The sequence below is a fragment of the Jaculus jaculus genome, chromosome 17, assembly GCF_020740685.1.
Source record: "Jaculus jaculus isolate mJacJac1 chromosome 17, mJacJac1.mat.Y.cur, whole genome shotgun sequence".
NCBI lineage: Eukaryota > Metazoa > Chordata > Mammalia > Rodentia > Dipodidae > Jaculus > Jaculus jaculus.
In genome coordinates this window covers 19,260,977-19,284,576 of record NC_059118.1, presented here as the reverse complement: position 1 = coordinate 19,284,576, position 23,600 = coordinate 19,260,977, and the positions used below count along the sequence as shown (strand labels likewise).

Below are 23,600 nucleotides of genomic sequence, written 5' to 3'. Positions count from 1 at the left end.
CCAAAGGGTTTTCCAAAGTGGTAATCCCATTTTCCTTCCCACAAACATAGAAGGGAATATCAGTTATTCCATATACTCATCAGCAATTAGTGCTCCTAGTGCTTTAAATATTCTAGTAGCTATTCGGTGATCATGTCATTGTAGCTTTAATTCTTCCTGATGACTAAGAATAAGCACCACTGCATGTTTATTGGTCACTAAGCGACCTGATTTGTGAGGAGTCTTTCTAAGCCTTTTCCAGTTCTTCTACTAGATTATTTTCATTTTTTCACTGGTAGTCTTTTTTTGTTCTTTTTCTTTCTCTTCTTTTTTTTTTTTTGTTTTTGTTTTTGTTTTCAAGGTAGGATCCCACTCTAGCTCAGGCTGACCTGGAATTCACTAATCACAGCGATCCTTCTACCTAGGCCTCCCCTCCCCAGTGCTAGGATTAAAGGCTTGCGCCACCACACTGGGCTTCTCTTTAATGTCCTTTGAATAGCAAAAGATATTCATTTTAATAAAGGAGTGCTCGTCGATGTTTTCCTTTATAGGTCATGATTTATAGATTCTTAGAAAAGATTTCAGTTCACTTCAAGAACATTGTTTCCTAATGGTGAGTAATTATATTATCTCTCACACTTACCTTCACCATCTACCTCCAGCTGAGTTTGGGGCACATGCTAAATGGTAGGAAATCTTTACCATTGCTTTCATAGTGCCATTTGTTAAGTAAATCACTTTATTTCCAATTGGAATGTGATTTTGAAAGAAGCTAACTAATTATTGGACACTGTAAGGATCTATGAACTCCTCCCTTCCCCCATCAAAACTAACATTAAGAATCTTTGGAAAGAGTATGGCTGTCATAGGAACATGTAACCTGATAGTGATAATAAAACTTGTCAGAATGCATTGGTTGAAGATATCTATAAAACCAATAGAGGAAAGTATGGAAAGCTATGAATGACCAGCAGTTGGGCCACAGTTGCAGCTTTTTAGGGTCTATTTCTGGTCCTTTTGTTCTTTTCCTGTAGTCTTTCTGCTCCTGGTGGTTGGTAGTATAAATCCACCCGCATTTTTGTTTCTTTAGAAGGGTAAGGAGTATTTATTTCTTTTGTTTTGTTTTGTTTTGTTTTGTTTTGTTTTGTTTTGTTTTGTTTTCAGATAGGATCTTGCTTTGTAACCCAGGCTGGTTTCAATCTTTCAATCCTCCTGCCTCCAACTCCCAAGGTCTGGGATTGTAAGAATGTGCCATCATACCCAACCTAACCCTCCAGTTTTGATTATATTCTTTAAAGCATTTTTTAATAGTGTTCTTCATTTTTAAATAAATATTAGAATCTGCTGCTTAATTTCCATAGCCAAACAAACCTCTTAATTTTTATTGGTATTAATTTAAAAATCTTTAGATCAATTTGTATGGAACTGATTATGAAAGTAAGTCTTTAAATCTATAAACATGGTAAAATGTCCCTATTTATTTCTTTTTCTTTCATTTCTATCCATAATATTTTATAATTTTTAATGCAAATATATTTTTTCACTTGATTTTCCCATGGCATTTGATTTTTTTCAATACTATTATAAGTAATGTCTTTCCGTGTGTGTGTGTGTGTGTGTGTGTGTGTGTGTGTGAGAGAGAGAGAGAGAGAGAGAGAGAGAGAGGGAGAGAGAGAGGGAGAGAAAACACATGTACAGGTCAGAGGACAAACTTGGGGTATTGGTCCTCTCTTTCCCCTTGTTTGGGGCTCTCTTGTTTTCTCACAGTAAGTTCAAGTACCAGACTAGCTGGCCCATAAGCATCAGGATTCTCTTGACTTCACATCCCATTGAAATAGGTGCACTGGGCTTACAGATGTATTTACCACTTGGGTCCAGCTTTAGGTGGGTGCTAGGGATCTGAACTCCAGTTGTGAGGCTTACAAAGCAAATGTTTTTAACCACTGAGCCAATGGAGTCTCCAGCTTTACTGTTTCTTTAATTAACCTTCTAATTATTTATTTGTTTAAATCTTTCTGTGTGGGTATGCATGTATCCATTTGAGTGTGTGCATGCTACAGTATGCACATGAAGGTCAAAGAACAACCTCAGGTATCAGTCTTCACCTTCCATGTTGTTTGAGGCAGGGTCTCTTTGTTTACTGCTGTGTATGCCAGGCTAGCTGATTCACGAGCTTCCAGGATTCTCTTCTATCTGTTGCCTGCCTTGTTGTAGGAGTACTGGAATTACAGACATACACTATCGTATGCAGCTTTAAATAGATTCTGAGGATTTGAACTCAGGTCCTCATGCTTGCACAGCCATCATTTTAACCAATGAGCCATCTCCCTACTCTAATACATTTGTAAAGAACTAGCGCTGGGAAGATTGCTAAGTGGTAAAAGGTGCTTGCTCCTGCTGAGATCCCCAGAACCCATGTAAAAACTAAAACTCCATCTACACAGTGGTCACACATTCATAATGTCAATGCACCTACAGCAACAGAAAGTGGAGTCAGGGGAATACTGAGATCACAGACCAGCCAATCTGGCCTGCCCAGCAGCAAAATAACAAGGAATACTCTGCCTCAAACAACATGGAAAAGAACTAATGCACCAAGGTTATCCTCCTGACTTCCACATATGTGCTGTGCTGAAGCAAGTGCATGACAAAATGCACACACATGCATATACACACAGATAAAAAAGGAAACCATGTGAAATGTATTTTCAAACACTTATACTATAATCCTCAAACCTGTCTAAATTCTATTATTTATTTGTGTATTTTTTGTATAGGTGGTTCTATCCAAGATAGATAGATAGATATAGGTAGACAGACAGACAGACAGATAATAGATACACATATCACCTACAAATCATAGCTTCAACTTTCCATTCTTCATTTTGCTGATTTTATTCAATAGGCACAGTAATACATTTCTTAGACTCATTTTTTAAGAGTTTTAAGAGTTCAGTGGGAAATCTTTTTGTTTTATTCTTGTTTCTACTACTAAGGATTGAACCTAGGGTCTTATGCATGCGGGCAATCATTCTACCACTAAGCTACCTCCCTAGCTCAGGAGGTTGTATTCACCAGAGCTACTGTCACACTCACACCCTTACCTAATGCCCCCTGCTCATTTCAGTGTGGAAAGTTGTGACCACATAGCATAGCCCTGCCTTTGCCAGAAGTCATTACAAAAGATTCCAGGGAAAGATACATGGAAACCCATTCTTATTTTAGAGAGAATTTAATAGATGTAGGCCTTCTTGTAGTCCACTATTGGTGGGAGCTTGATATTGTAGAGCAGGCTCCTTTTTGGACATGGTTCTGACTTGTTTCCCCATTCCAGGTATGGGTTTCATTCCACTGAGCAGATCCGTTAGATAAGTCAAGAGCAGTTGGTAACCCACCATGGCTGTGTGCCACTATTGCACTTGTGTAAGCACCACATCAGGTTGACTGCTGCTGAGTAGCTTAGACCATGAGTTGCTCAGACAGATTTTGGTCATTTTCCCCTTCTCTTTTTCAGATGGACACAGAACCTGAGGAGAGAATAAGCCAATCACACCCCACCTGGACACCAGCTGAAGCCATAGAGTAAGTGGGGTAATGAGCAAGAGCTGCTTTCTCGGTGAACCTGGTACCAATACAAGGATGAAAGAGACAGACACAGAGCACACTCAACTCATACCAAACCAGAGATCCAGAGACACAGAGACTCCCAAGACCTCCCATCCCTGAAACAGACCTAAAATGAACCCAACATGGCTCAGAGAAATTAGCGGAAGGGGGGTGGAAAGATTGTTAGAGCCCTAAGTTGGGTCATTATGCACAGAGATACTGCCTCTTCCCTATAACTAAAGGCCACCCCCACAATGCAACACCCACAATCTGCAGGGGGAGGGTACAACAGGGAGAAGGCTATGGCTGTACACACACATATACAATAAAAAAAAAGATATCAGGGACTGATACATTGTAGTGTCAGGCTATGCTCTGAATTTTGCAGAAAATATAACACCAGGGTAAATTATTGGGAGATGTGGGGTGAGGAACAGCAGACAGGAACACATTATGCTCTAGCTCCTATTAGCAAACATGGTAGCTGAGAAGTGTCACAAATGGCTCCAGGAATAATTCTGATTATAAAGTTTTAATTACCCAATTAAAAGACAGAATAGTTTATGAGATTATTTTTAATGACCCAACAACTGAAGCTAGGTATGATAGTACAAGTTTTTTTTTTAATTATTTATTTATTGAGAGCAACAGACACAAAGAGAAAGACAGATAGAGGGAGAGAGAGAGAATGGGCGCACCAGGGCTTCCAGCCTCTGCAAACGAACTCCAGACACGTGCGCCCCCTTGTGCATCTGGCTAACGTGGGACCTGGGGAACCGAGCCTCGAACTGGGGTCCTTAGGCTTCACAGGCAAGCGCTTAACCACTAAGCCATCTCTCCAGCCCTAGTACAAGTTTTTTACTCCCAGAGTGCCAGCACTGAGAATGCTGAGATAAGAGAATCATCTTGCATTCAAGGCCAGCCTAGGACCAAAGAGTGAGTTACAAGTTAGCCTAGGCTACAGTGAGACCCTGCTACAAAAATAAAATAAAATAGGGATGGACTGATGTCACAGTGGTTAAGACACTTGCCTACAAAACCAAAGGACCTCAGTTTGATTCCCCAGGACCCACTTAAGCCAGATGCACAAGGTGGCGCATGCATATGGAGTTCGTTTGCAATGGCTGGAGGCCCTGGCACGCCAATTCTCTCTCTCTCTCTCTCTCTCTCTCTCTCTCTCTCTCTCTCTCTCTCTGTCTTTTCCCTTGCCTCATTCTCTCTTTCAAATAAATAAATAAAAATAAAAATAAAACCAATAATTTACTGCCTTTAAGAAACTCACTTCAACTGAACTTGAAAGTGGAAATACAGAAAATGATTTTCTAAGCAAAAAGAATGTGAAAGCATTCAGCAGCAGCTATATTCATATCTGACAAAAGAGAATAGTTAAAGGTTATTACTATATTGATCAAAGAACAACTCATCAAGAAGTTGTAATGATTATAAACATACATGAACTGAGCACTATTATATCTGATTTTACAAAGTAAACACTATTGGACATAAAGGGACCAATGAACTGATAACAATTAATAACTTCAACATTCTCACCAAAAAAAAAAAAAAAATCATCATCCAGCCGGGCATGGTGGCACACTCCTTTAATCCCAGCACTTGGGAGGCAGAGGTAGGAGGATCGCCATGAGTTCAAGGCCACCCCAAGACTACAAAGTGAATTCCAGGTCAGCCTGAGCCATAGTGAGACCCTACTTTGAAAAACAAACAAACAAACAAAAAAAACAGCTAAGAAACATCAGAGTTTCAGTTTCAGTTTCTAAAACAGTTCATATTTTAAACTATAAAGGCAATCTTAGTAAATCAGTCCTTGAAGCTTATCAAAATACAAAAATATATAAAAATATAAATATAAATATATAAATTAGCAGCAAGGGAAAATACAGGAACTATACAAATATGCAACAGACAAATAAGCTCTTGAAAAGGCACTAAGTTGCAGAAAAATCAAGAAGAAATTTATTAAATTATAAAAATAAATACAAGTCAGGATGTGTGGGCTATATTGAAGAGCTCTTTTTTATATACTTTTTTGCATGTGTGTGTGTTCATGTGTGTGGGCATAAGCGTGTGTAAGTGCATGTGCACATGTATACATAGGTGTAGAGGTCAGAGAATAACCTCAGGTGTTATCCTTGGGAATACTATTCACCTTTCTTTGCAACAGGGTTCCTTATTGGCCTGGAGCTCACCAATTAGGCTAGACTAGCTAGCCAGCAAGCTCTAGGGAGCCTCCTATCTCCAGTACTGGGATTACAGGTACACACTTCAATGACCAGCAATCTCACATCAGTACTGGGGATGAAACTCCTTACCCAATGAGTTAGCTCCCCATCCTCCAGTAAAGAGAGTTCTAAAATGGAAGTTTATAGTTATGTATCTACATTAACAACAAAAAAAAACCCTAAGACATATCAACTAAGTAATCTAATGATGTATCTGAAGGCTTTAGAAAAACAAGAACTCAAGATCAGCACAAGGAAAAAAAAATCATTAAGTCAAAACAAATAAAATAGAAATTAAAAGCACAAGATCAGTGAAAACAAAGAGTTGGTTTTTTGAAAAGATAAGCACAATAGACAAATCTTTGCCAAACTAATAAAAAAATGAACTAAATACATAAAATTAAAACTAAAAAGGGAGACATTACAAAATATACCATGTAAATTCAAAAGATAAGGAATATTTTGAACAAGGAACTGGCAAATCTATACCAAATGGAAAAATTTTTTAGTCAAATTTGCCCTGTGAAAATAAAACCCAGAAGATACTAAAAGCTTAAACAGGAGGACTTCCTGGGTAAGACATCAGATGAAACTGCCTTCAAGGGGCTCCATGAATGAGAAAATTCATGTTTACAAAGAGTATATTATATTCTAAATATATAACCAGAGGAAGAGTATCTGGAATCATATTAGAATTAACAGGGGAGAAGCTGGAGAAATAGTTCAGTAGTGAAAGGCACTTGCTTGCAAAATCTGATAGCCCAGGTTCAATACTCCAGTACCTATATATAGCCAGATGTACAAGCCCTGGCATGTCCATAGTCATTCACTCATTCATATTCTCTCTCTCTAATATTTTTACTTTTTTAAAGTAATAATAATAATAAACAAAGAAACATAAAGGCTATGTAGCAAAGAGTAGAAAACAACTCACAGCTTCAGCCCTCTCTCCAGGGAAGCAAGGTCTGAAACTACACATATATGGTAAATCAGACAGGCTTGGTGAAAACTGTCTTGGGTATCCTAGCCACAGAATAAGCCCACAGTTCACATAAGCCTTAAATCCAGTGAGAAGATTTGGTGAAACAGGGACTCCTTCCCCCTGGAAGGCCAGCCATGGAGAAGGAATCCATTTTGGCTTTCCTTATATGCTAGGTGCTATCTTGAGAGAGAGCCATTCATTTGAGACCATGGCATTCTGGGGACCAAAGTCCAAACAACAATCACAAGTCAGTGTGTGGGTGAACAACTGCCATGAAAGACATGGGGAGGAAGAAAGATATAGACATACTAACCAGTGAACACACTGCACCCAGCAGGAGGTTTGGGCTGTGAATGGCACAGTTCCTCCACAACGTTCAGAGAGGAACAAACCCCACCTACTGAGGATAACAGTGGAGACTAATATCCTGAGCTTGGGGACATTGGACTGTCCGGACCTCTGAAGATACCTCCTTGCCATGCGTGGTTGTCTACAAGGCAGGACTGAAAACTCTGTGCTGATCTAGTGGAACACTCAATGCCCAGAGCTTCCACCCTCCGGCAACATGTTTTATTTTATTGCTAGACACATTCTGAAAGCATCAAGACCACTAAGTAAAATGCCAAGTTCCCTGTCCTCCCCTTCCAGGGCAGGTCTGTGTTCAATTTGCTTTCTACGCTAACAAAATTAGGGGCCGTCCTGGGAGTGGACATTAGCTACTTTTGGTTATATAAACTGGAATGTTGCTGGAGGAAATGAAATCAAACTAGCCCACAGGTCACCAAGATAAGAATTGCCAGCAGTGGATCCAGGTACACAAAAAGGAAGATTCTCAGTGAATGCAGCTCTGAGAGACAACTGACCCTTGAGCAACCCAGCCTTCAGCCTGTATACATCACCAGCCTTACAGAAAAAGAGAGAGACTCCAATACAACCTACCATTCCTTTCACCTGGCAGATTTCAGTATTTGTGAACCAGAAAAGCTTCTCCAATTCTTCTTCACTGTTAATTTTTTCCTTTTCCCCCACATTTCCCTGTTTTTCTTAGTTATATTTTAGTACCTTTTTATTTTTAAAAGCTTTTCCTTCTTAATTCCACTTTAAACTTTTAATACTATTTCTGTATTTTCTTTACTGTGTAATCAAATGTTTTTCTATTTTTTCTTTTCTCAGTCTTACTCACTTATTTCCCTTCTCTTTAATATTGTTTCATCTTTCTTTTAAAGCTTTCCCCACCCTCTTCCTTTATTTTACCCATTATTATTTTTACTTCAATTAATTATTAAAATAATAACTTGCTCTACATTATTACTGTGTTTTCTTTCCTATGGTTATTGTTGGTCAGTTTTAATTTATTTAAATTGTATTTTGCTATCTAGTTAGGGTTTTATTGGTTTGGGTTTGGGTTTTTAGGGGTGTTTTACTGTTATAATGGGTGGTTTGTTTTCTCTTCTCAGAAGTACTAGGGACTGAGCCCTCAAAAGATTACTCAGTAAAACCCCTACAGCACTTGGGAGGCCAAGATAGGAAGATCACCATGAGTTCAAAGCCACCCTTAGACTACAGAGTGAATTCCAGATCAGCCTGGACTAGAGCAAGGCCCTACCTCAAAATAAATAAATAAATAAATAAATAAATAAATAAATAAATAAAACCTGTCATCAACAGTCTTAACCAGCAATAGACACTATAGGCTATAAAATTATTCAACCAGGCAAGATTTGCCCAATGGTGAAATAGTGGCATGTTTTGGGGGTAACAAACTGCTCTCTGAATTTGTGGCCTGTTCCATGGGAGGGAATTCAAACTTGGTATTGAAAACCTAGCCAAAGGCCTAGGGCTGGGAGGTCATAGGCCACAGTAGGGGAAGCTACTACTGTTCTTTGGCTAAATGAATATGTTATGGCCATCAAATTGCCCTCTAAATATTTATGCTTATGTTCATAGATCGGTGCTGCTCTCACCTTTCATCAGACAAGCTTCTTTTGCAAAAGTCAATGACTGCTAGGGAAACTCAAAACTCATCAGTGTTGAGAAAAAATGGCAACTGAGTGCTCAGCACTAAATGGGATGTCACTATTATACACTCCAAGGCGCAGAGAGCACTGTGGAAGAAGTGGCCAGAAGCATCTAAGAGCCAAAGGATGAGAAGTGTTTTGGAACACTATGTTCCAGACACAATGTATTCATTATATTCATGACTTCACAGGAACTGTCATTACCTAAACAATATTGGACTCATCAATATGTCATCATAGATGATAGAGGAGGGAAAAAAAAATAGGTTTGGAAAGATGGCTCAGCAGTTAAGGTGCTTGCCTGTAAAGCCAAAGGACTCAGGTTTGATTCCCCATGACCCACATAAGCCAGATGCACAAGGTGGACATGCATCTGGAGTTTGTTTGCAGTGGCTGGAGGCCCTGGAATACCCATTCTCTTCCTCTCTCCCTCTCTCTCTCTCTCTCTTGCCCTTCCTACTTCCTTCCCTGTTCCTCTTCCTCCCTCTTTCTCTCTCACATGAATAAAAATAAAATATTTTTTAAAAGACAAAATAGAAGAGAAACTAGAAAGAAGAGGTTCAGTGAAAAGGAGATGGGGATGAGGGACAAAAGAAAGTAATGGGAGGGGCTGGAGAGATGGCTTAGCGGTTAAGTGCTTGCCTGTGAAGCCTAAGGACCCCAGTTCGAGGCTCAACTCCCCAGGACCCACGTTAGCCAGATGCACAAGGGGGCGCATGCGTCTGGAGTTCGTTTGCAGTGGCTAGAAGCCCTGGCACGCCCACTCTCTCTCTCTCTGCCTCTTTCTCTCTGTGTCTGTCTCTCTCAAATAAATAAATAAAAATAAGAAAGTAATGGGGAGAGAGTATGATTAAAATACATCATGTATATGTATGAAAATTATCAATTAAAAAATGTTTAATAGCTAAGTATGGTGGCATCTACGTTTAGGCCCAGTATTCAGGAGCCTGAGACAGGAAAATTTCTGTGAGTTCAAGGCCTACCTGAGACCACAAAAGGGGTTCCAAGTCAGACTAGGCTAGAGTGAGACCTGGCCTTAAAAATACTTAATAATCAATATCTTTCCCAGACTTCACTTGGGCCTTTTCACCCCCATTAATCTATTCTTCTACTTCCATATACACAATACCATCCTATTAAGCACCCCCTTCCCTTCCTTTCTCTTCCCTTTATATCTCTTTTTTAGCTTACTGGCCTTTGCCACTAAGTTTTTTTCCTACTCACACAGAAGTCCAATTATCTACAGCTAGGATCCACATATGAGAGAGAACATGACATTTGACTTTCTGGACCTGGATTACCTCACTTAGTATAATCCTTTCCAGATCCATCCATATGCCTGCAAATTTCATAACTTCATTTTTCTTTACCACTGAGTAGAATTCCATTGTGTAAATGTGCCATACCTTCATTATCCACTCATCAGTTGAGGGACATGGAGGCTGGTTCCATTTCCCAGCTATTGTGAATTGAGTGGTAATACACATGGTTGAGCAAGTATCTCTAAAGTAATGAGATGAGTCCTTAGGATATATGCCTAGGAGTGCTATAGCTGGGTCATATGGTAGATCTATTTTTTACCTGTCTTAGGAACCTCCACACTGATTTCCACAATGGCTGGACCAGATTGCATTCCCAACCACAGTGTAGAAGGGTTCCTCTTTTTCCATATCCTCATCAGCATTTATGGTCATTTGTTTTCATGATGGTAGCCAATCTGACAGGAATGAGATGGAATCTCAACGTAGTTTTAATCTTCATTTCCCTACTGACTAGGAATATAGAACATTTTTTAGATGCTTATATGCCATCCATATTTCTTCTTTTGAGAACTCTCTATTTAGTTCCATAGCCCATTTTTTAACTGGGTCATTTGATTTCTTATGATTTAATTTCTTGAGTTCTTTGTATATCCTAGATATTAATCCTCTATCAAATGTATAGCTGGCAAAGACTTGTTTCCCATTTTGTAGGTTGCTAATCAAACTCTAAGAGGAGGGCTGGAGAGATGGCTTAGTGGTTAAGCGCTTGCCTGTGAAGCCTAAGGACCCCGGTTCGAGGCTCGGTTCCCCAGATCCCACGTTAGCCAGATGCACAAGGGGGCGCATGCGTCTGGAGTTCGTTTGCAGAGGCTGGAAGCCCTGGCGCGCCCATTCTCTCTCTCTCCCTCTATCTGTCTTTCTTTCTGTCTCTGTCGCTCTCAAATAAATAAATAAAAATTTTTTTAAAAAAGTATTTTAAAATCTAAGAGGACATAAGTAAATCATATGGAAACCTACTTTTTTAGACAATGGAACACTCAGGAGCCATAGATTGTTGCTAGAAAATTTTCAGTGCCAGAGATGGAATACCTTCCAGTGAGTTGTTGGCCAGGGAGGTCCCTGATGCCCCAAAACATTACAGACCATTGGCAAGGCTCTTGGTTTCCCATCAGGAATAGATGGTAAGACCTTATTGTTTAAGACTCCACATGCTTGGGCTACAAGGCCACTGAGAAACCCTGCTGGAACTGAGCTGATAACCTCCTCCATGTTGACCAGCTGAAAGAAAGCTGGAAAAAGCCACACTGCATGCAGTTCAATGGGAGAGAGAGAATTCACCAGTGAAGATACTCAACAGTGGACACTGCAAGTCTTATATTTTGCCAGCCAGGCCAAATGAGCCAATGGGTAAAATAATGGCACGTCTGCCATGGTGGAAACCAACTGCCCTCTAATTGGACTGGAGTCCCACTCCATGGGAGGTAATACATCCCTGATACTGAAAACTTAAAACAGTGGTAGTCATGAGCCAGAGGGGTGTAACGTCTGCTACTGTCTTTTAAATGTATATACTATGCTCATTAAACTGCTTAGTAAGCACTTCTCTTGATGTTCATACCCATATATTAATGCTACTCTCACTCAGATGGCAGTGACCTTGGGATGACTCAGAAGGGATCATGGTGCTGGAAAGAAGTGACAGGAGTGCTCAGCACTGCAATATCTCTATCACACCTTCCAAGGCTCAGAGCCTATTATGGAAGAGGTGGCAGAAAGAATGTTAGAGACAAAGGAAGGGTAGGACTCCTTACAATGTGCTCCCCCCAGACACAAAATGGCCTGGATATCCATGGCCTCATAATGCCTGACACTACCTACACAAGACTATTATAATAGAAGGAAAAGATGATGACATCAAAATAAAAGAGAGACTGATTGAAAGGGAGGGGGATATGATGAGAATGGAGTTTCAAAGGGGAAAGTTGGGGGGAGGGAGGGCATTACCATGGATATTGTTTACAATCATGAAAGTTGTTAATAAAAAATACTTAATAATAATAATAAAAGTTTAAAAAAGAATTCTGGAAAATGATAAAGAATCCAAACATAAGAATCCACAGGGTAGACGGAAAAGAGATATAAACTAAAATCACAGAAAGGATATTAAAATTATACCAGATGGGGCTAGAGAGATAGCTCAGAGGTTAAAGGTGCTTACTTACAAAGCTAGCTGACTTGAATTAAATTCCCCAGCTACCCACATAAGCCAGATACAAAAGCTTGTGCAGGTGGTTAGCATGCATGCATACATAATGCATATCAATTTTTTTCTTTAAAAATCATTACAGAAAATTTTCAAATCTACAGAAAGCTATGAACATCGAGAAAAGGAAACATTTTGGACACCAGACAGGACCCTCTCCATATTTTATTATATTCAAGATGCCAAGACTACAGAGAAAAAAAAATTAAAAGCTATAAAAGAAAAACACCAACTCACTTAAAAAGGCAAACACATCCAAATAATATAAAACTTCTTAGAACAAAGCTCTAATTCAGGAAAGTATAGAATATGTCACTTAAGTCCTGGCAAAAATTAACTGTCAATTTAGATTATTACATCCAACAATATTTTAATATTGATGAAGAAATAAAGACCTTCTAAGATAGGCATAAGCTAAAGGAATTCATGGCAACTAAGCTATCACTGTGAAAAATATTTAAAGGAATTCTTCACACAGGATAAATACAGACAATCACAGGCATGAAAGGAATAGATGGACAAATGAAAACTGGGAAAGAACCAAACATTTCCCACTCAGTAAATCTGCAAACCTCCAAGATAAATAAGGAAGGGAAAAAAGGAACAAACAGTATTCAAACCAACTAGGAAAAACACTAACGAAATTAAAAGAATCTGCAAATACCTGTCAATAATGACCCTATAAGTAAATGATCAAAACACTCTAAATAGAAAATGACTAGTCTAAATAGAAAATGACTAGTCGATTGGGTTTTTTTCAAAAAGATTAATTAAAATGCTTGTTATCTGGAAATTCACCTCACTGGCAAAGATACACATAAACTAAAAGTAAAAAGATTCAAAATGATTTACCAAACAAGTAGAAACTAAAAGCAAACAAGGTAGCTATATATGGCAAAGTAGACTTCAAGCCAAAATTAATCAGATTAGATAGAGAAAACCACTACACATTAATAAAAGGAACAATTCATGAAATTATTACATATATTGCATATATTTAAGATATAATAATTATTATATGCATATATATATATATATCAATTATGTACCCAATTTCATAAAGTAGAAACTACTAGATATTACATGACAGGTCCAGAAACAATAATCATGAATGACTATAATACTCATCAAAAGATCATCCACAAAAAAAAAAAAAAAGATCAGGCTGGAGAGATTGCTCAGTGATTAAAGGTACTTGTTTGCAAAGCCTGACCGCCTGGGTTTGATTCCCCAGTACCCATGTAAAGCCATATGCACAAAGTGGTGTATGCATATGGAGTTTGTTCACAGTGGCTGGAGGCTCTGGCATGTCCATATTCATTCATATTCATATTCACTCTTTCTCTCCTTGCAAATAAATATTTTTTTAAAAAAAGATCAAGAAATTTCAGAGTTAAACTATGGACCAAATGAACTTAACGAATATCTGCAGAGTATTTAATGCAATAACTTGAATATGCATTCTTCTCAGTAGCCTATGAATCATATTTCAAAAGTGATCACACTTTAGGATATATTTCTTTTTTTTTTTTTTTTTTTTTTGGTTTTTTGAGGAAGGGTCTAACTCTAGTCCAGGCTGACCTGGAATTCACTCTGTAGTCTCAGGGTGGCCTTGAACTCATGGCGATCCTCCTACCTCTGCCTCCCAAGTGCTGGGATTAAAGGCGTGCGCCACCACACCCGGCTAGGATATAATTCTTTATAAAAGAAATAAAACTTTATCAGATCATAACATAATAAAACTAGAAATTAATAGCAAAAGAAAGTACAGAAATAATACAATAAACAGAATAATCTTGAAGAATAATAATGGCAAAAACATATATATATTTATATAATATATATTACTTATAATATATATATATATTAGGGGGACAAAACAGGTATTAAAATGAGTAGATTTTAATTAAAATGTATGCTGAAATGATGATATCACAGAAAAACTAAAGTGTATAGCTAATTAGTTAATAGTAATAAATAGGAAAAAAGATAATTATCATCTTATATTGAGTTTTTAATCATGAAGGAGTGCTGATTTATATTTCCCAAAAAACTTAAAATTTGCACTGTATTAAGACCATTTTCCAACAAAAACATACTATTAGATTTGCATGTTTCCTGGAGCATGATAGGTTAACTTTACATACCATCTTAACAGTAGTCTGTGTCAGAGCTCCAGTTCCACATATTTTGTCACCATGCCCACATCACAATAGTTCCTCTCCTTCATGTCATAAAAGGTGGGTTCTAGTCATGCTGAACTGCTACACTAGGCTGCTAAAGTTACTTCAAATGGCATCAACTTGGTTTTTGGTAATGCTCTGAGTCTGCATCATTTCTTCCTAGCTTTATTTTCCTATGAATCTTGATTTTATTGTGCAATTTTGGAGAACATGATATATTTGAAGAATGTATAAGTATTATAGTAAAAATGCCCACATATGTCAAAGAAAAGGATAGTAGTGGGCTAGAGAAATGGCTTGGCAGTTAAGGCATTTGCTTGCAAAGCCAAAGGACCCAGGATCGATTCCCCAGGACCCATGTAAGCGAGATGCACAATGGGCACATGCATCTGGAGTTCGTTTGAGTGGCTAGAGACCCTGGCATGTCCATTCTCTCTGTCTCTCTTCTCTCTCTCTCTCTCTCTCCTTGCAAATAAATAAAAATAGAATTTTAAAAAAAGGATAGTAGTGGAGCCAAGCTTCATTATACAGCTAAAGATATCGAGTCAATCTGACAGAGAAACAAAAATGAACTGATTATAATTCATTTAAATGCAGATAAGTCTGAGTAGATCATTTGTAGGAAATTAAAAATAATCATTTGACATAGTATGTAAAATTCATGTTCTGACAGCCAAAGTAGTCATCTAATTCATTGTTGTTACTAAAATAGAAAAACATCTTTGTAAATGAAGTACAAAAACATATCTTTGTAACTAAGTACAGAATAGGGAAGATGTTTTTAACAATATTTAATGTGATTAATTATGGCAATTATTACAGCTTATAATCTATTAGCACAACTAGAATACTTCCATAACTGATGGATATTCAAATGCTTTATAGGTCCATACTTACCTTCACATTTTTCAAGAATCTGGACTGTTTCTCCTATTTCTAATACCAATCCTTGAGGGACAGATCCTCGAAAGCTGCATATCACTAGAAAAACAAGGATAAACACATCAGCATTTTTAAATACCTGAGGTAAGAGTCACTGGATCAAGCACACAATTTTCAATATACATTCTCCTTACTAATTCTTGTTTTGAATGTGGATGCCTCTTTCAACTTAGTTAATTTTTTTTTCACTGTGACAAAATTACTGTTCCTGAGTGGTAGGTGGGTGTCAGTGTGAAACCATTTCTATAAACAGACTCTTTATTTTCACTCAGGCTGACCTACGCTCATGTGCTCTTTCTGGGAAAGCATGTACCTATTACCTAGGAAAAATTAAGAGTGCAAACATCATACCTCGGACTCTTAAAGGCAGATATTTGAGTGGGGAGCTAAGATAACAGAATAGAAATGAGCTGGATATAAATTATCACCCAATAAGGCTGATGTGTTGAAGGCTGATTTCCAATGCAGAGGCATTCAGGGCTGAGGCTTCTGGAAAGTGACTAGATCATGACAGTTCTGATTCCATCAGTGGATTGATGGATTGTTAATTTGATGGTGTAGCTAGGAGTGATGGAAACATCAGGAATAGAGCTTTGTTAGGGGCATGCCTTTGAAAAATCCACCTGTCCGGGCTCTTCCTCTCAGCCTTTCTTCCTGCTTCCTAGCTGACATGAGAGAAGCAGTCTCCATTATATTCCACCTAACCTCAGGCACAATGCAATAGATTCAGTTGATCTTGTACTGAAGCCTCAGAAAACTCAAAACAAAAATAAATGCTTCTTCCTTTTAAATTATTTCTCTCAGGTATCTGTCACAGCTGTAAGAACTAGTCAACACAGAAGCCTTTGTTCAATTCTGTAATTAAGGAAAGTCAGACCAACAAGAAGAAACTATATTCTATGGAGACAAAGTGAGAACTCTGGCACTAATAAAGCAATGAAGAGCCAGGTGTGCTAGTGCCCAGCTTTAATTTCAACACTCAGGAGGCTAAGGTAGAAGGACCACCATGAGTTCAAGACAAGTTTGGCTACAGAGTAAGTTCCAAGCCAGCCTAAGCTATAGTGAGACCCTGCTTTTCAAAAATGGAAGGAAGGAGCCCGGCGTGGTGGCGCACGCCTTTAATCCCAGCACTCGGGAGGCAGAGGTAGGAGGATTGCCGTGAGTTCGAGACTCCACAGTGAATTCTAGGTCAGCCTGGGCTACAGTGAAACCCTACGTCGAAAAACCAAAATAAAAAAGGAAGGAAGGGAGGGAGGGAGGGAGGGAGGGAGGGAGGGAGGGAGGGAGGGAGGGAGGGAGGGAACGAACGAACAATAAAGGGAGGGAAAGAAGTTAGGGAGGAAGGGGTGGAGGGAAAAGAAGAATATGGCTATCAAAATCAAATGCTAATGATGACTGAGAGAAAAGGAAGACTTACTGCTGATGGGAATGTAAACTAGTATAGCCACTTTGGAAATCAGCATGGAGGTTTCTCTCAAAACTAAAAACAGAACTACCAAATCATTCAGCTTTATCACTCCTGAATATATACTCAAAAGAATTTAAGTCTGCATACCACAGAGATACTTATATAGCCATGTTTACTGCTGCCCTATTCACAACAGCCAACATATGGAACCAGCCTAGATGTCCATCAACAGATAAATGGATACAGAAAGTTCAGCACATATAAACAACTGAGTTTTACAGGTATACAAAAGAATGAATTTTTGTGATTTGTAGGAGACATGAATGGAACTAAAGATCATCTAGATAAGCAAAATAATCCATACTCAAAAGACAAATATGTTTTCTTTCATATATGTAATGTAGATTTAATGTATGTGTGTGGGTGGCATGAAAATAGAAGAGGTATGTGGGTGTGGTGGTTTGATTCAGGTGTCGCTCATAAACTTAGGTGTTCTGAATGCTGGGTTCCCAGCTGACGGAGATTTGATAATTAACACCTTCTGGAGACAGTGTATTATTGGGGGTGGGCTTATGGGTGTTCTAGCCAGTTCTCCCTTGCCAGTGTTTGGCACATTCTCCTGCTCCTGTTGTCTACCTTATGTTGGCCGGGGGGTGATGTCCACCCTCCACTCATGCCATCGTTATCCCTGCCATTGTAGAGCTTCCTCTTGAGCCTGTAAGCCAAAATAAACCTCTTTTTTCCCACAAGCTGCTCTTGGTTGGGTAATTTATACCAGCAATGTGAACCTGACTGCAACAATGGGTAAAGAGGCTAAAGGGAATGGGGACTGAGGAATAAGAGGGAGAAGAAGGACAAATATCACATGTTTTCTCTCATATATAGACTCTAGATTTAAATATATGTATTTATATATATATGGAATGTTCCTTTTCTCTCCTCTCTCTCTCTCTCTCACACACACACACAGTAGAAGATGTTTTGAGGGGAGGAAATTAACCAACCAAAGTGGGGAAATGAAAGGCAGGCAAAGATGAGCAAATTAAAATTATACATATATGTGAAAATGTCACAATAAAACTATTACTGAACAACAGAGCAAGAAGATGTGTATGAGATCAGATGAGAAGAAAGTGATGACAAAAAGCCAAAGCCAATAATAGAGAAATGAGAAAAAGAGCTACAGAACACAGAAATAAAGCCAGGTGAGATGCCCAGCACCCCATCACTCCCATCATGGCCCTGAGGAACAAGGGATGAGGTCCAGCGGAGAGTGAAGTATACAGACCACAGTACATAGGACAGTACTCTGCAGACAGCAACAGATCCCAAGTATCACAGACTGCAGAGAAAGGGAGCAGAAGTGTGATAAGAGAGTATAAAGTTGGGCTGGAGAGATGGCTTAGCGGTTAAGCGCTTGCCTGTGAAGCCAAAGGACCCCGGTTCGAGGCTCGGTTCCCCAGGCCCTACGTTAGCCAGATGCACAAGGGGGCGCACGCGTCTGGAGTTCGTTTGCAGAGGCTGGAAGCCCTGGCGCGCCCATTCTCTCTCTCTCCCTCTATCTGTCTTTCTCTCTGTGTCTGTCGCTCTCAAATAAATAAATTTAAAAAAAAAAAAAAAAGAGAGAGTATGAAGTTGAGAGACTCTCAACACTCTTCAATCACCACCATACCAGGACAAGCTATACAGGGATCAGGATCACAGTAAGTTTTATGATGAAACTTCCTGCAACATCCTGCTAGATGGAGGAAAAAATGGCAAATACTGGTGGTGATTGGACCCTCCACACTACCTCAGAGGCTCAGGCATGGAAAATCCTTCACAGATCAAGTAACTCTCAAAGTACCAGATACAGAGTTATAATTTGCAAGCTGGGGAAATCAAAGAGGAAAAGTGGTCTTCTACAATAAATCCTTCTCTCTGGAAGGACACAATGACCAGTTTATGAAATGCTGGGAATAAAATCTAGTGCATGCTAGGCAAGAACTTGATCTTATGAGCTATATATATCCCCACCCCTGAAAGGTTTTTATTTTTTAAATTTTAAAATATTTTATTTATTTGTTTGTTTGTTTACTTGGAAGCAGAGAGAGAGAAAGAGAGAATGGACCATCAAGGCCTCTAGCCACTGCAAACAAACTCCAAATGCATGTGCTACTTTGTGCATCTTGACTTTACATGGGCACTGAGGCCTCAAACCCAGTTTGTTAGGTTTTGCAGGCAAATGCCTTAACCACTGAGCAATCTCTCCAGCTCCTAAAATGTTTTTTAAGACTGATTGAGATGGGGAGGGGATATGATGGAGAATGGAATTTCAAAGGGGAAAGTGGGAGGAAGGAGGGCATTACCATGTGATTTTTTTATAATCATGGAAAATGTTAATAAAAATTGAGAAAAAGTTAAAAAAAAGAAAAATGTTTTTTAAAATATACCATTTAAAAACACCAAATTGATAACTACTAATAAATCTAATCAGATATAAATAAGACCCCTGTATAGAAAACTTTGAAATTTGACCTATTAAAAGGCAAATAAATTTTTGTATATATCACATGGTGGACTGGATGTTTCAAAAGTATAAAAATTTGGATTATTCCCAATTTAAATCATTTTTATCAATTTTATGCAATCTCATCTAAAAGTTTCAACATGCATAACTCTCAGGATTTAATGGACTGAGCCTTTACTGTAAGGGGAATGCAACAATGGACAGGTCTCAGGAATCAACACAGTGCTATCTAAAATTGCTATGAAAAGTATAGAATCTCTAAGCACTGCATATCAAGTAAAACTACAATGAATTGCATGAGCACTTAACAAGTTGACATCACCAATTATACTTTCTGGAAAATTCTTTATTGAAGTCCTTGCTATTAAATTTCTATCTCAAAACGATTCACAATTCTTGTCTTATCTTTTTTAAGAGTTGTATAGAACACACATTTTAATATTGAGGACTCACTCATTCATTTGTTCATTCATATGTTTTTAAATTTACCCATGAAGTAAATAAACATGTAGAAAAACACATTGTGCTTGATACAAGTAATGAAAAAAGGCAATACTAGCATTACAATTACCAGCATACTAATTACAATCACTGAATGTTTTCACAGGATCATATAAGAACTATTTTTGACTTTTTAATGCTTCTAATTTTTCTCTATTTCATAGGAAAGTATTTGAAGCAGTAGAGATTCTGTTAACTTCCAAGGTTAAACATAGAAATGGACCCAGACCATTTGGTCCCCGTGATTGTTATCTGAGTCTCCATGCTATGCTGTTTTCCTTGGTCTTCTTTGGTGTTTATCAATGAGAAAATGAAAACAAAAATAAGTTATGCAGTTGTTCCACACTTTAAAAGAGTTTGAAATTTAGAGGATTTGGCAGAGGGGGTAAGAATCTGGCTTGTTTAAAACTTCCCACTTTTTTAGTGTCATAGTTGTGACTATGTGGACCCTGAAAGACAGCCTTTTCTCAGTTTTTAATCCATAAAACTGTAAAGAAGCATTGGAAACTCTTGGCAGAAAGGAGTTGGAAGTTTTATTGCTTTTCTTTGATTACATAGTTATTAAAATATGGTCCAGTGTGGCACTAAGCATAGACAGGAAACAGAAAGATATACAGGTTCCCAAGAAAGAACATTTGTCAGTGCTAAAGAAGTTATGGTGGGGAGATCAGGATTTGTGGCTAAGAGGGCTAAGACTAATCTCTGGAGAGAAGATGTGGTTCTGGAACACATCAGTAGAAAGAAAAAGATCTGAAACTTTATTTGGAAACACAAAAGCAAATGAAAAGAAAAATGCTGATTTCAAGTAACATTACAAAGCTATAATAACAAAACTACAATGGTCTTAACTTTTGTCACTAATTAATAAGAACATTAAAATCACCAAGAGCCTTCATTGTTTGAAGTTGTTTCATGTATATTCAGAGAATCTATATAACTTTTCCATTTTAATAACCATCTTCATTCTAGGCTAGATTTCAAATGATTTTTAAATTAATACAGAAATAGGAAGAAAGAAAAAGAAACAAAGTATACTTGTTAGAAGAGCAGAGAGGTTGAAAGAGTATACAGCTTTCTCCCTATAATTATGGACCTACTTTCAGACCTAAACTCTATATGTAGGCATATTACAAAGAATAAATCTATTGGTTAACAGATTGTTTCATTTTCTTCCCCTGTATGTCAGTCAGTCAGATATATTAGAAGTTACTAGATAAAAGTGTCAGCTTCCAAACAAATATATATGCCATATATTTGTATGTTACATTTGCACACATATGCACACTCTCTGCCTAGAACTGAGAACAGCATGGTTCTCCAAGAATTCAAGCCTTCATTGACAGATGCCTCATGAACCATGGAACTACTGGGTTCCCCAACTCTTCAGCTTTCAGATAGCTATGGTCAGACTGCCCAGCCCATATACTGTAAGCTAATCTAATAAATCTCTATTATGGTACATAGTCATTCTATCAGCTCTGTTCTTCTAGAGAGCCCTGGTTAATAAAAATAGGCACTTAATGTTATTTAGAAGACAGGTAAGTATTCTAATTTGCTTATTAAGTATACTTCTGCTCCCCTGCCTTGCATGCTGGCTGCTATGCTTTACAATAGGTCTTCTGCTTCATGCTACATCAGTAGCTGAGATTTGGAAGGGCTCAAGCCTCGTTTTCTATTTTTCAGTCAATTAATTTTCCTAACAGAAGTGAATATAGGGGGATGGGAGGATGGTTCAATAAGACATGTTGGTTTCAAAATCTGCTGTTCAATCCCTGGGTTCAATTCCCAAGCCACCCACATAGGCTGAATGCAAAAGGTGGTACAAATGTCTGGTGTTCATCTGCATCATCAAGTTCACATATACATGTACATACATACATAATTTTTTAAAGTAAATATAGTCTCTTTCCATTATTTTTAATCCCATCATGACTTCTACAATGGCTCAAAAGAAAACATAACTCCAAAAGAAAAATTACTAAGAAATATTGTTCAATAAAAAGTAGAGATGACTACTTTTTGTCAAGGCAAACAGACACTCTTACTTAATTCACAGGGGATGTGTGCAAATTTACAGACTATAAACTAAAAGGACATTATATGCAAAAATGGGCTGTCAAACTTGGTGCATATCAAGGATTGGACTGTAAAGACAAAGTAGCAGAACAGAATAAATGTCTTCTCAACAAGAATTTTGAGGTAGCATACTCACACGTGTGTGTGTGTGTGTGTGTGTGTGTGTGTGTGTGTGTGTGTAGAATACATGTGATATTTGGTGCATATACGTGAGTGTGCACTCCATGACTGTGCATGCAGAGGCCAGAGAAGAATGTTGGGTGTCTTCTTATTGCTCATTTGAGTTTTTTCTTCAGTAGAGGTCTTTCCCTCAATCTGGAGCTGTTTTCCAAGAACAAGCCACAGAGATTTGGACTAAGGTTACAGACGTATATGGCCATGACCAGTGTTTTTTGACATGAGTTCTAGGGGTCAAACTTGGCAATCTCCAGACCTAGATTCCTTCATGCTTAAGTGGCAAGCACTCTTACCTACTACTGAGCCAGATTCCTAGCTCTGGAGGTTTGATTCAGGTGTCCCCATAAACTTAGGTGTTTTGAATGTTAGGTTTCCAGCTGATGAATATTTAGGAATTAATGCCTCTTGGAGGCAGTGTATTATTGGGGGCAGGCTTATGGGTATTACAGCAAAGTTTCCCCTTGCCAGTGCTTGGCACATGTTCCTGTTCCTGTTCCCCACCAGATGTTGGCCAGGTGATATTGACCCTCTGCTCATGCCATTATTTTCCCCTGCCATCGTGGAGCTTCCCCTCAAGTCTGTAAGCCAAAATAAACCCTTTTTTCTCCATAAGCTACTCTTGGTTGGGTGATTACTGCCAGCAATGCAAACCTAACTGTGACAATAAAGTTGGTACCAATGAGTGAGATTGCTGCTAGACACCTGACTCTGTGGCTTTGACCCTTTGGAGCTGATTTTCAAAAGGAACGTGGAAGGGTTTGAAACCTTGGCCTAAGAGATGCCCTAAAGTGCTGTAAGAACAGCTGGATGGACTACTCTGGTCAGAGTTGAAAGACCTGAGTGCAGTAAGAACTATGGACTGTAAAGTCTGGCTTATGAATGTGAGAAGAAAGTTTTGCCTGGGCTGGGCTGGGCTGGGCTAGAAGCAGTTTGTATGAGAGGCTTGCTGTTATGCCCATGTCCTGAGAACTTGTGCAGGGTTGTTTTGTATAGAAATGGACTGGTGTAAGCAGAGGGATATGGCACAGAAATGAAATCTTTGGGCTGAAACTTCTGCACATTCAGTTGCAATTATATGAGAGATTACATACAATCTTTGAGATTGGGCTAGCTGACCTGCACTAGAGCAACAGGAAGAATGTAGACTCTTTTGAAGGGGCCTGAGTGCTCAAGGAATGTCCTGCTCTTCAAAGTCTGCTTTATCCCCCCCCACCCCTGCTCACCCAAGATAAACAAATTGGATCCCTACCTGGTATTGTGGAGTATAAGAAATGCAGGAAAGAGAAGGTCACTGAGTTTGCAACACAGTCTTGTGTTTTGGTAAAGGCCACAGACAGTGTGAAGAAAGTTTGATGGAAGTCTGCATGGAGCCCGGATAGAGCCATGAGGATGAACCATGGAGACCCAGGGAAGATGCTGGGACCACATGACAGCTGCTAAGGAGAGCTACTGGC

At 38.6% G+C, this 23,600-nt stretch overlaps 1 protein-coding gene across 6 annotated transcripts in view; it reads right to left on the bottom strand.

Annotated features, from left to right (window-relative positions):
- Nucleotides 1–23,600, bottom strand: part of Dock3 (dedicator of cytokinesis 3) — a 455,655-nt gene that overhangs the window by 370,668 nt on the left and 61,387 nt on the right. For all 6 annotated transcript variants that reach the window (XM_045136510.1, XM_045136514.1, XM_045136511.1 and 3 more), the window contains exon 2: nt 15,431–15,514. In XM_045136510.1, coding sequence (XP_044992445.1) covers nt 15,431–15,514 — 84 coding nt within the window. The remainder of the gene's footprint in view (nt 1–15,430; nt 15,515–23,600) is intronic.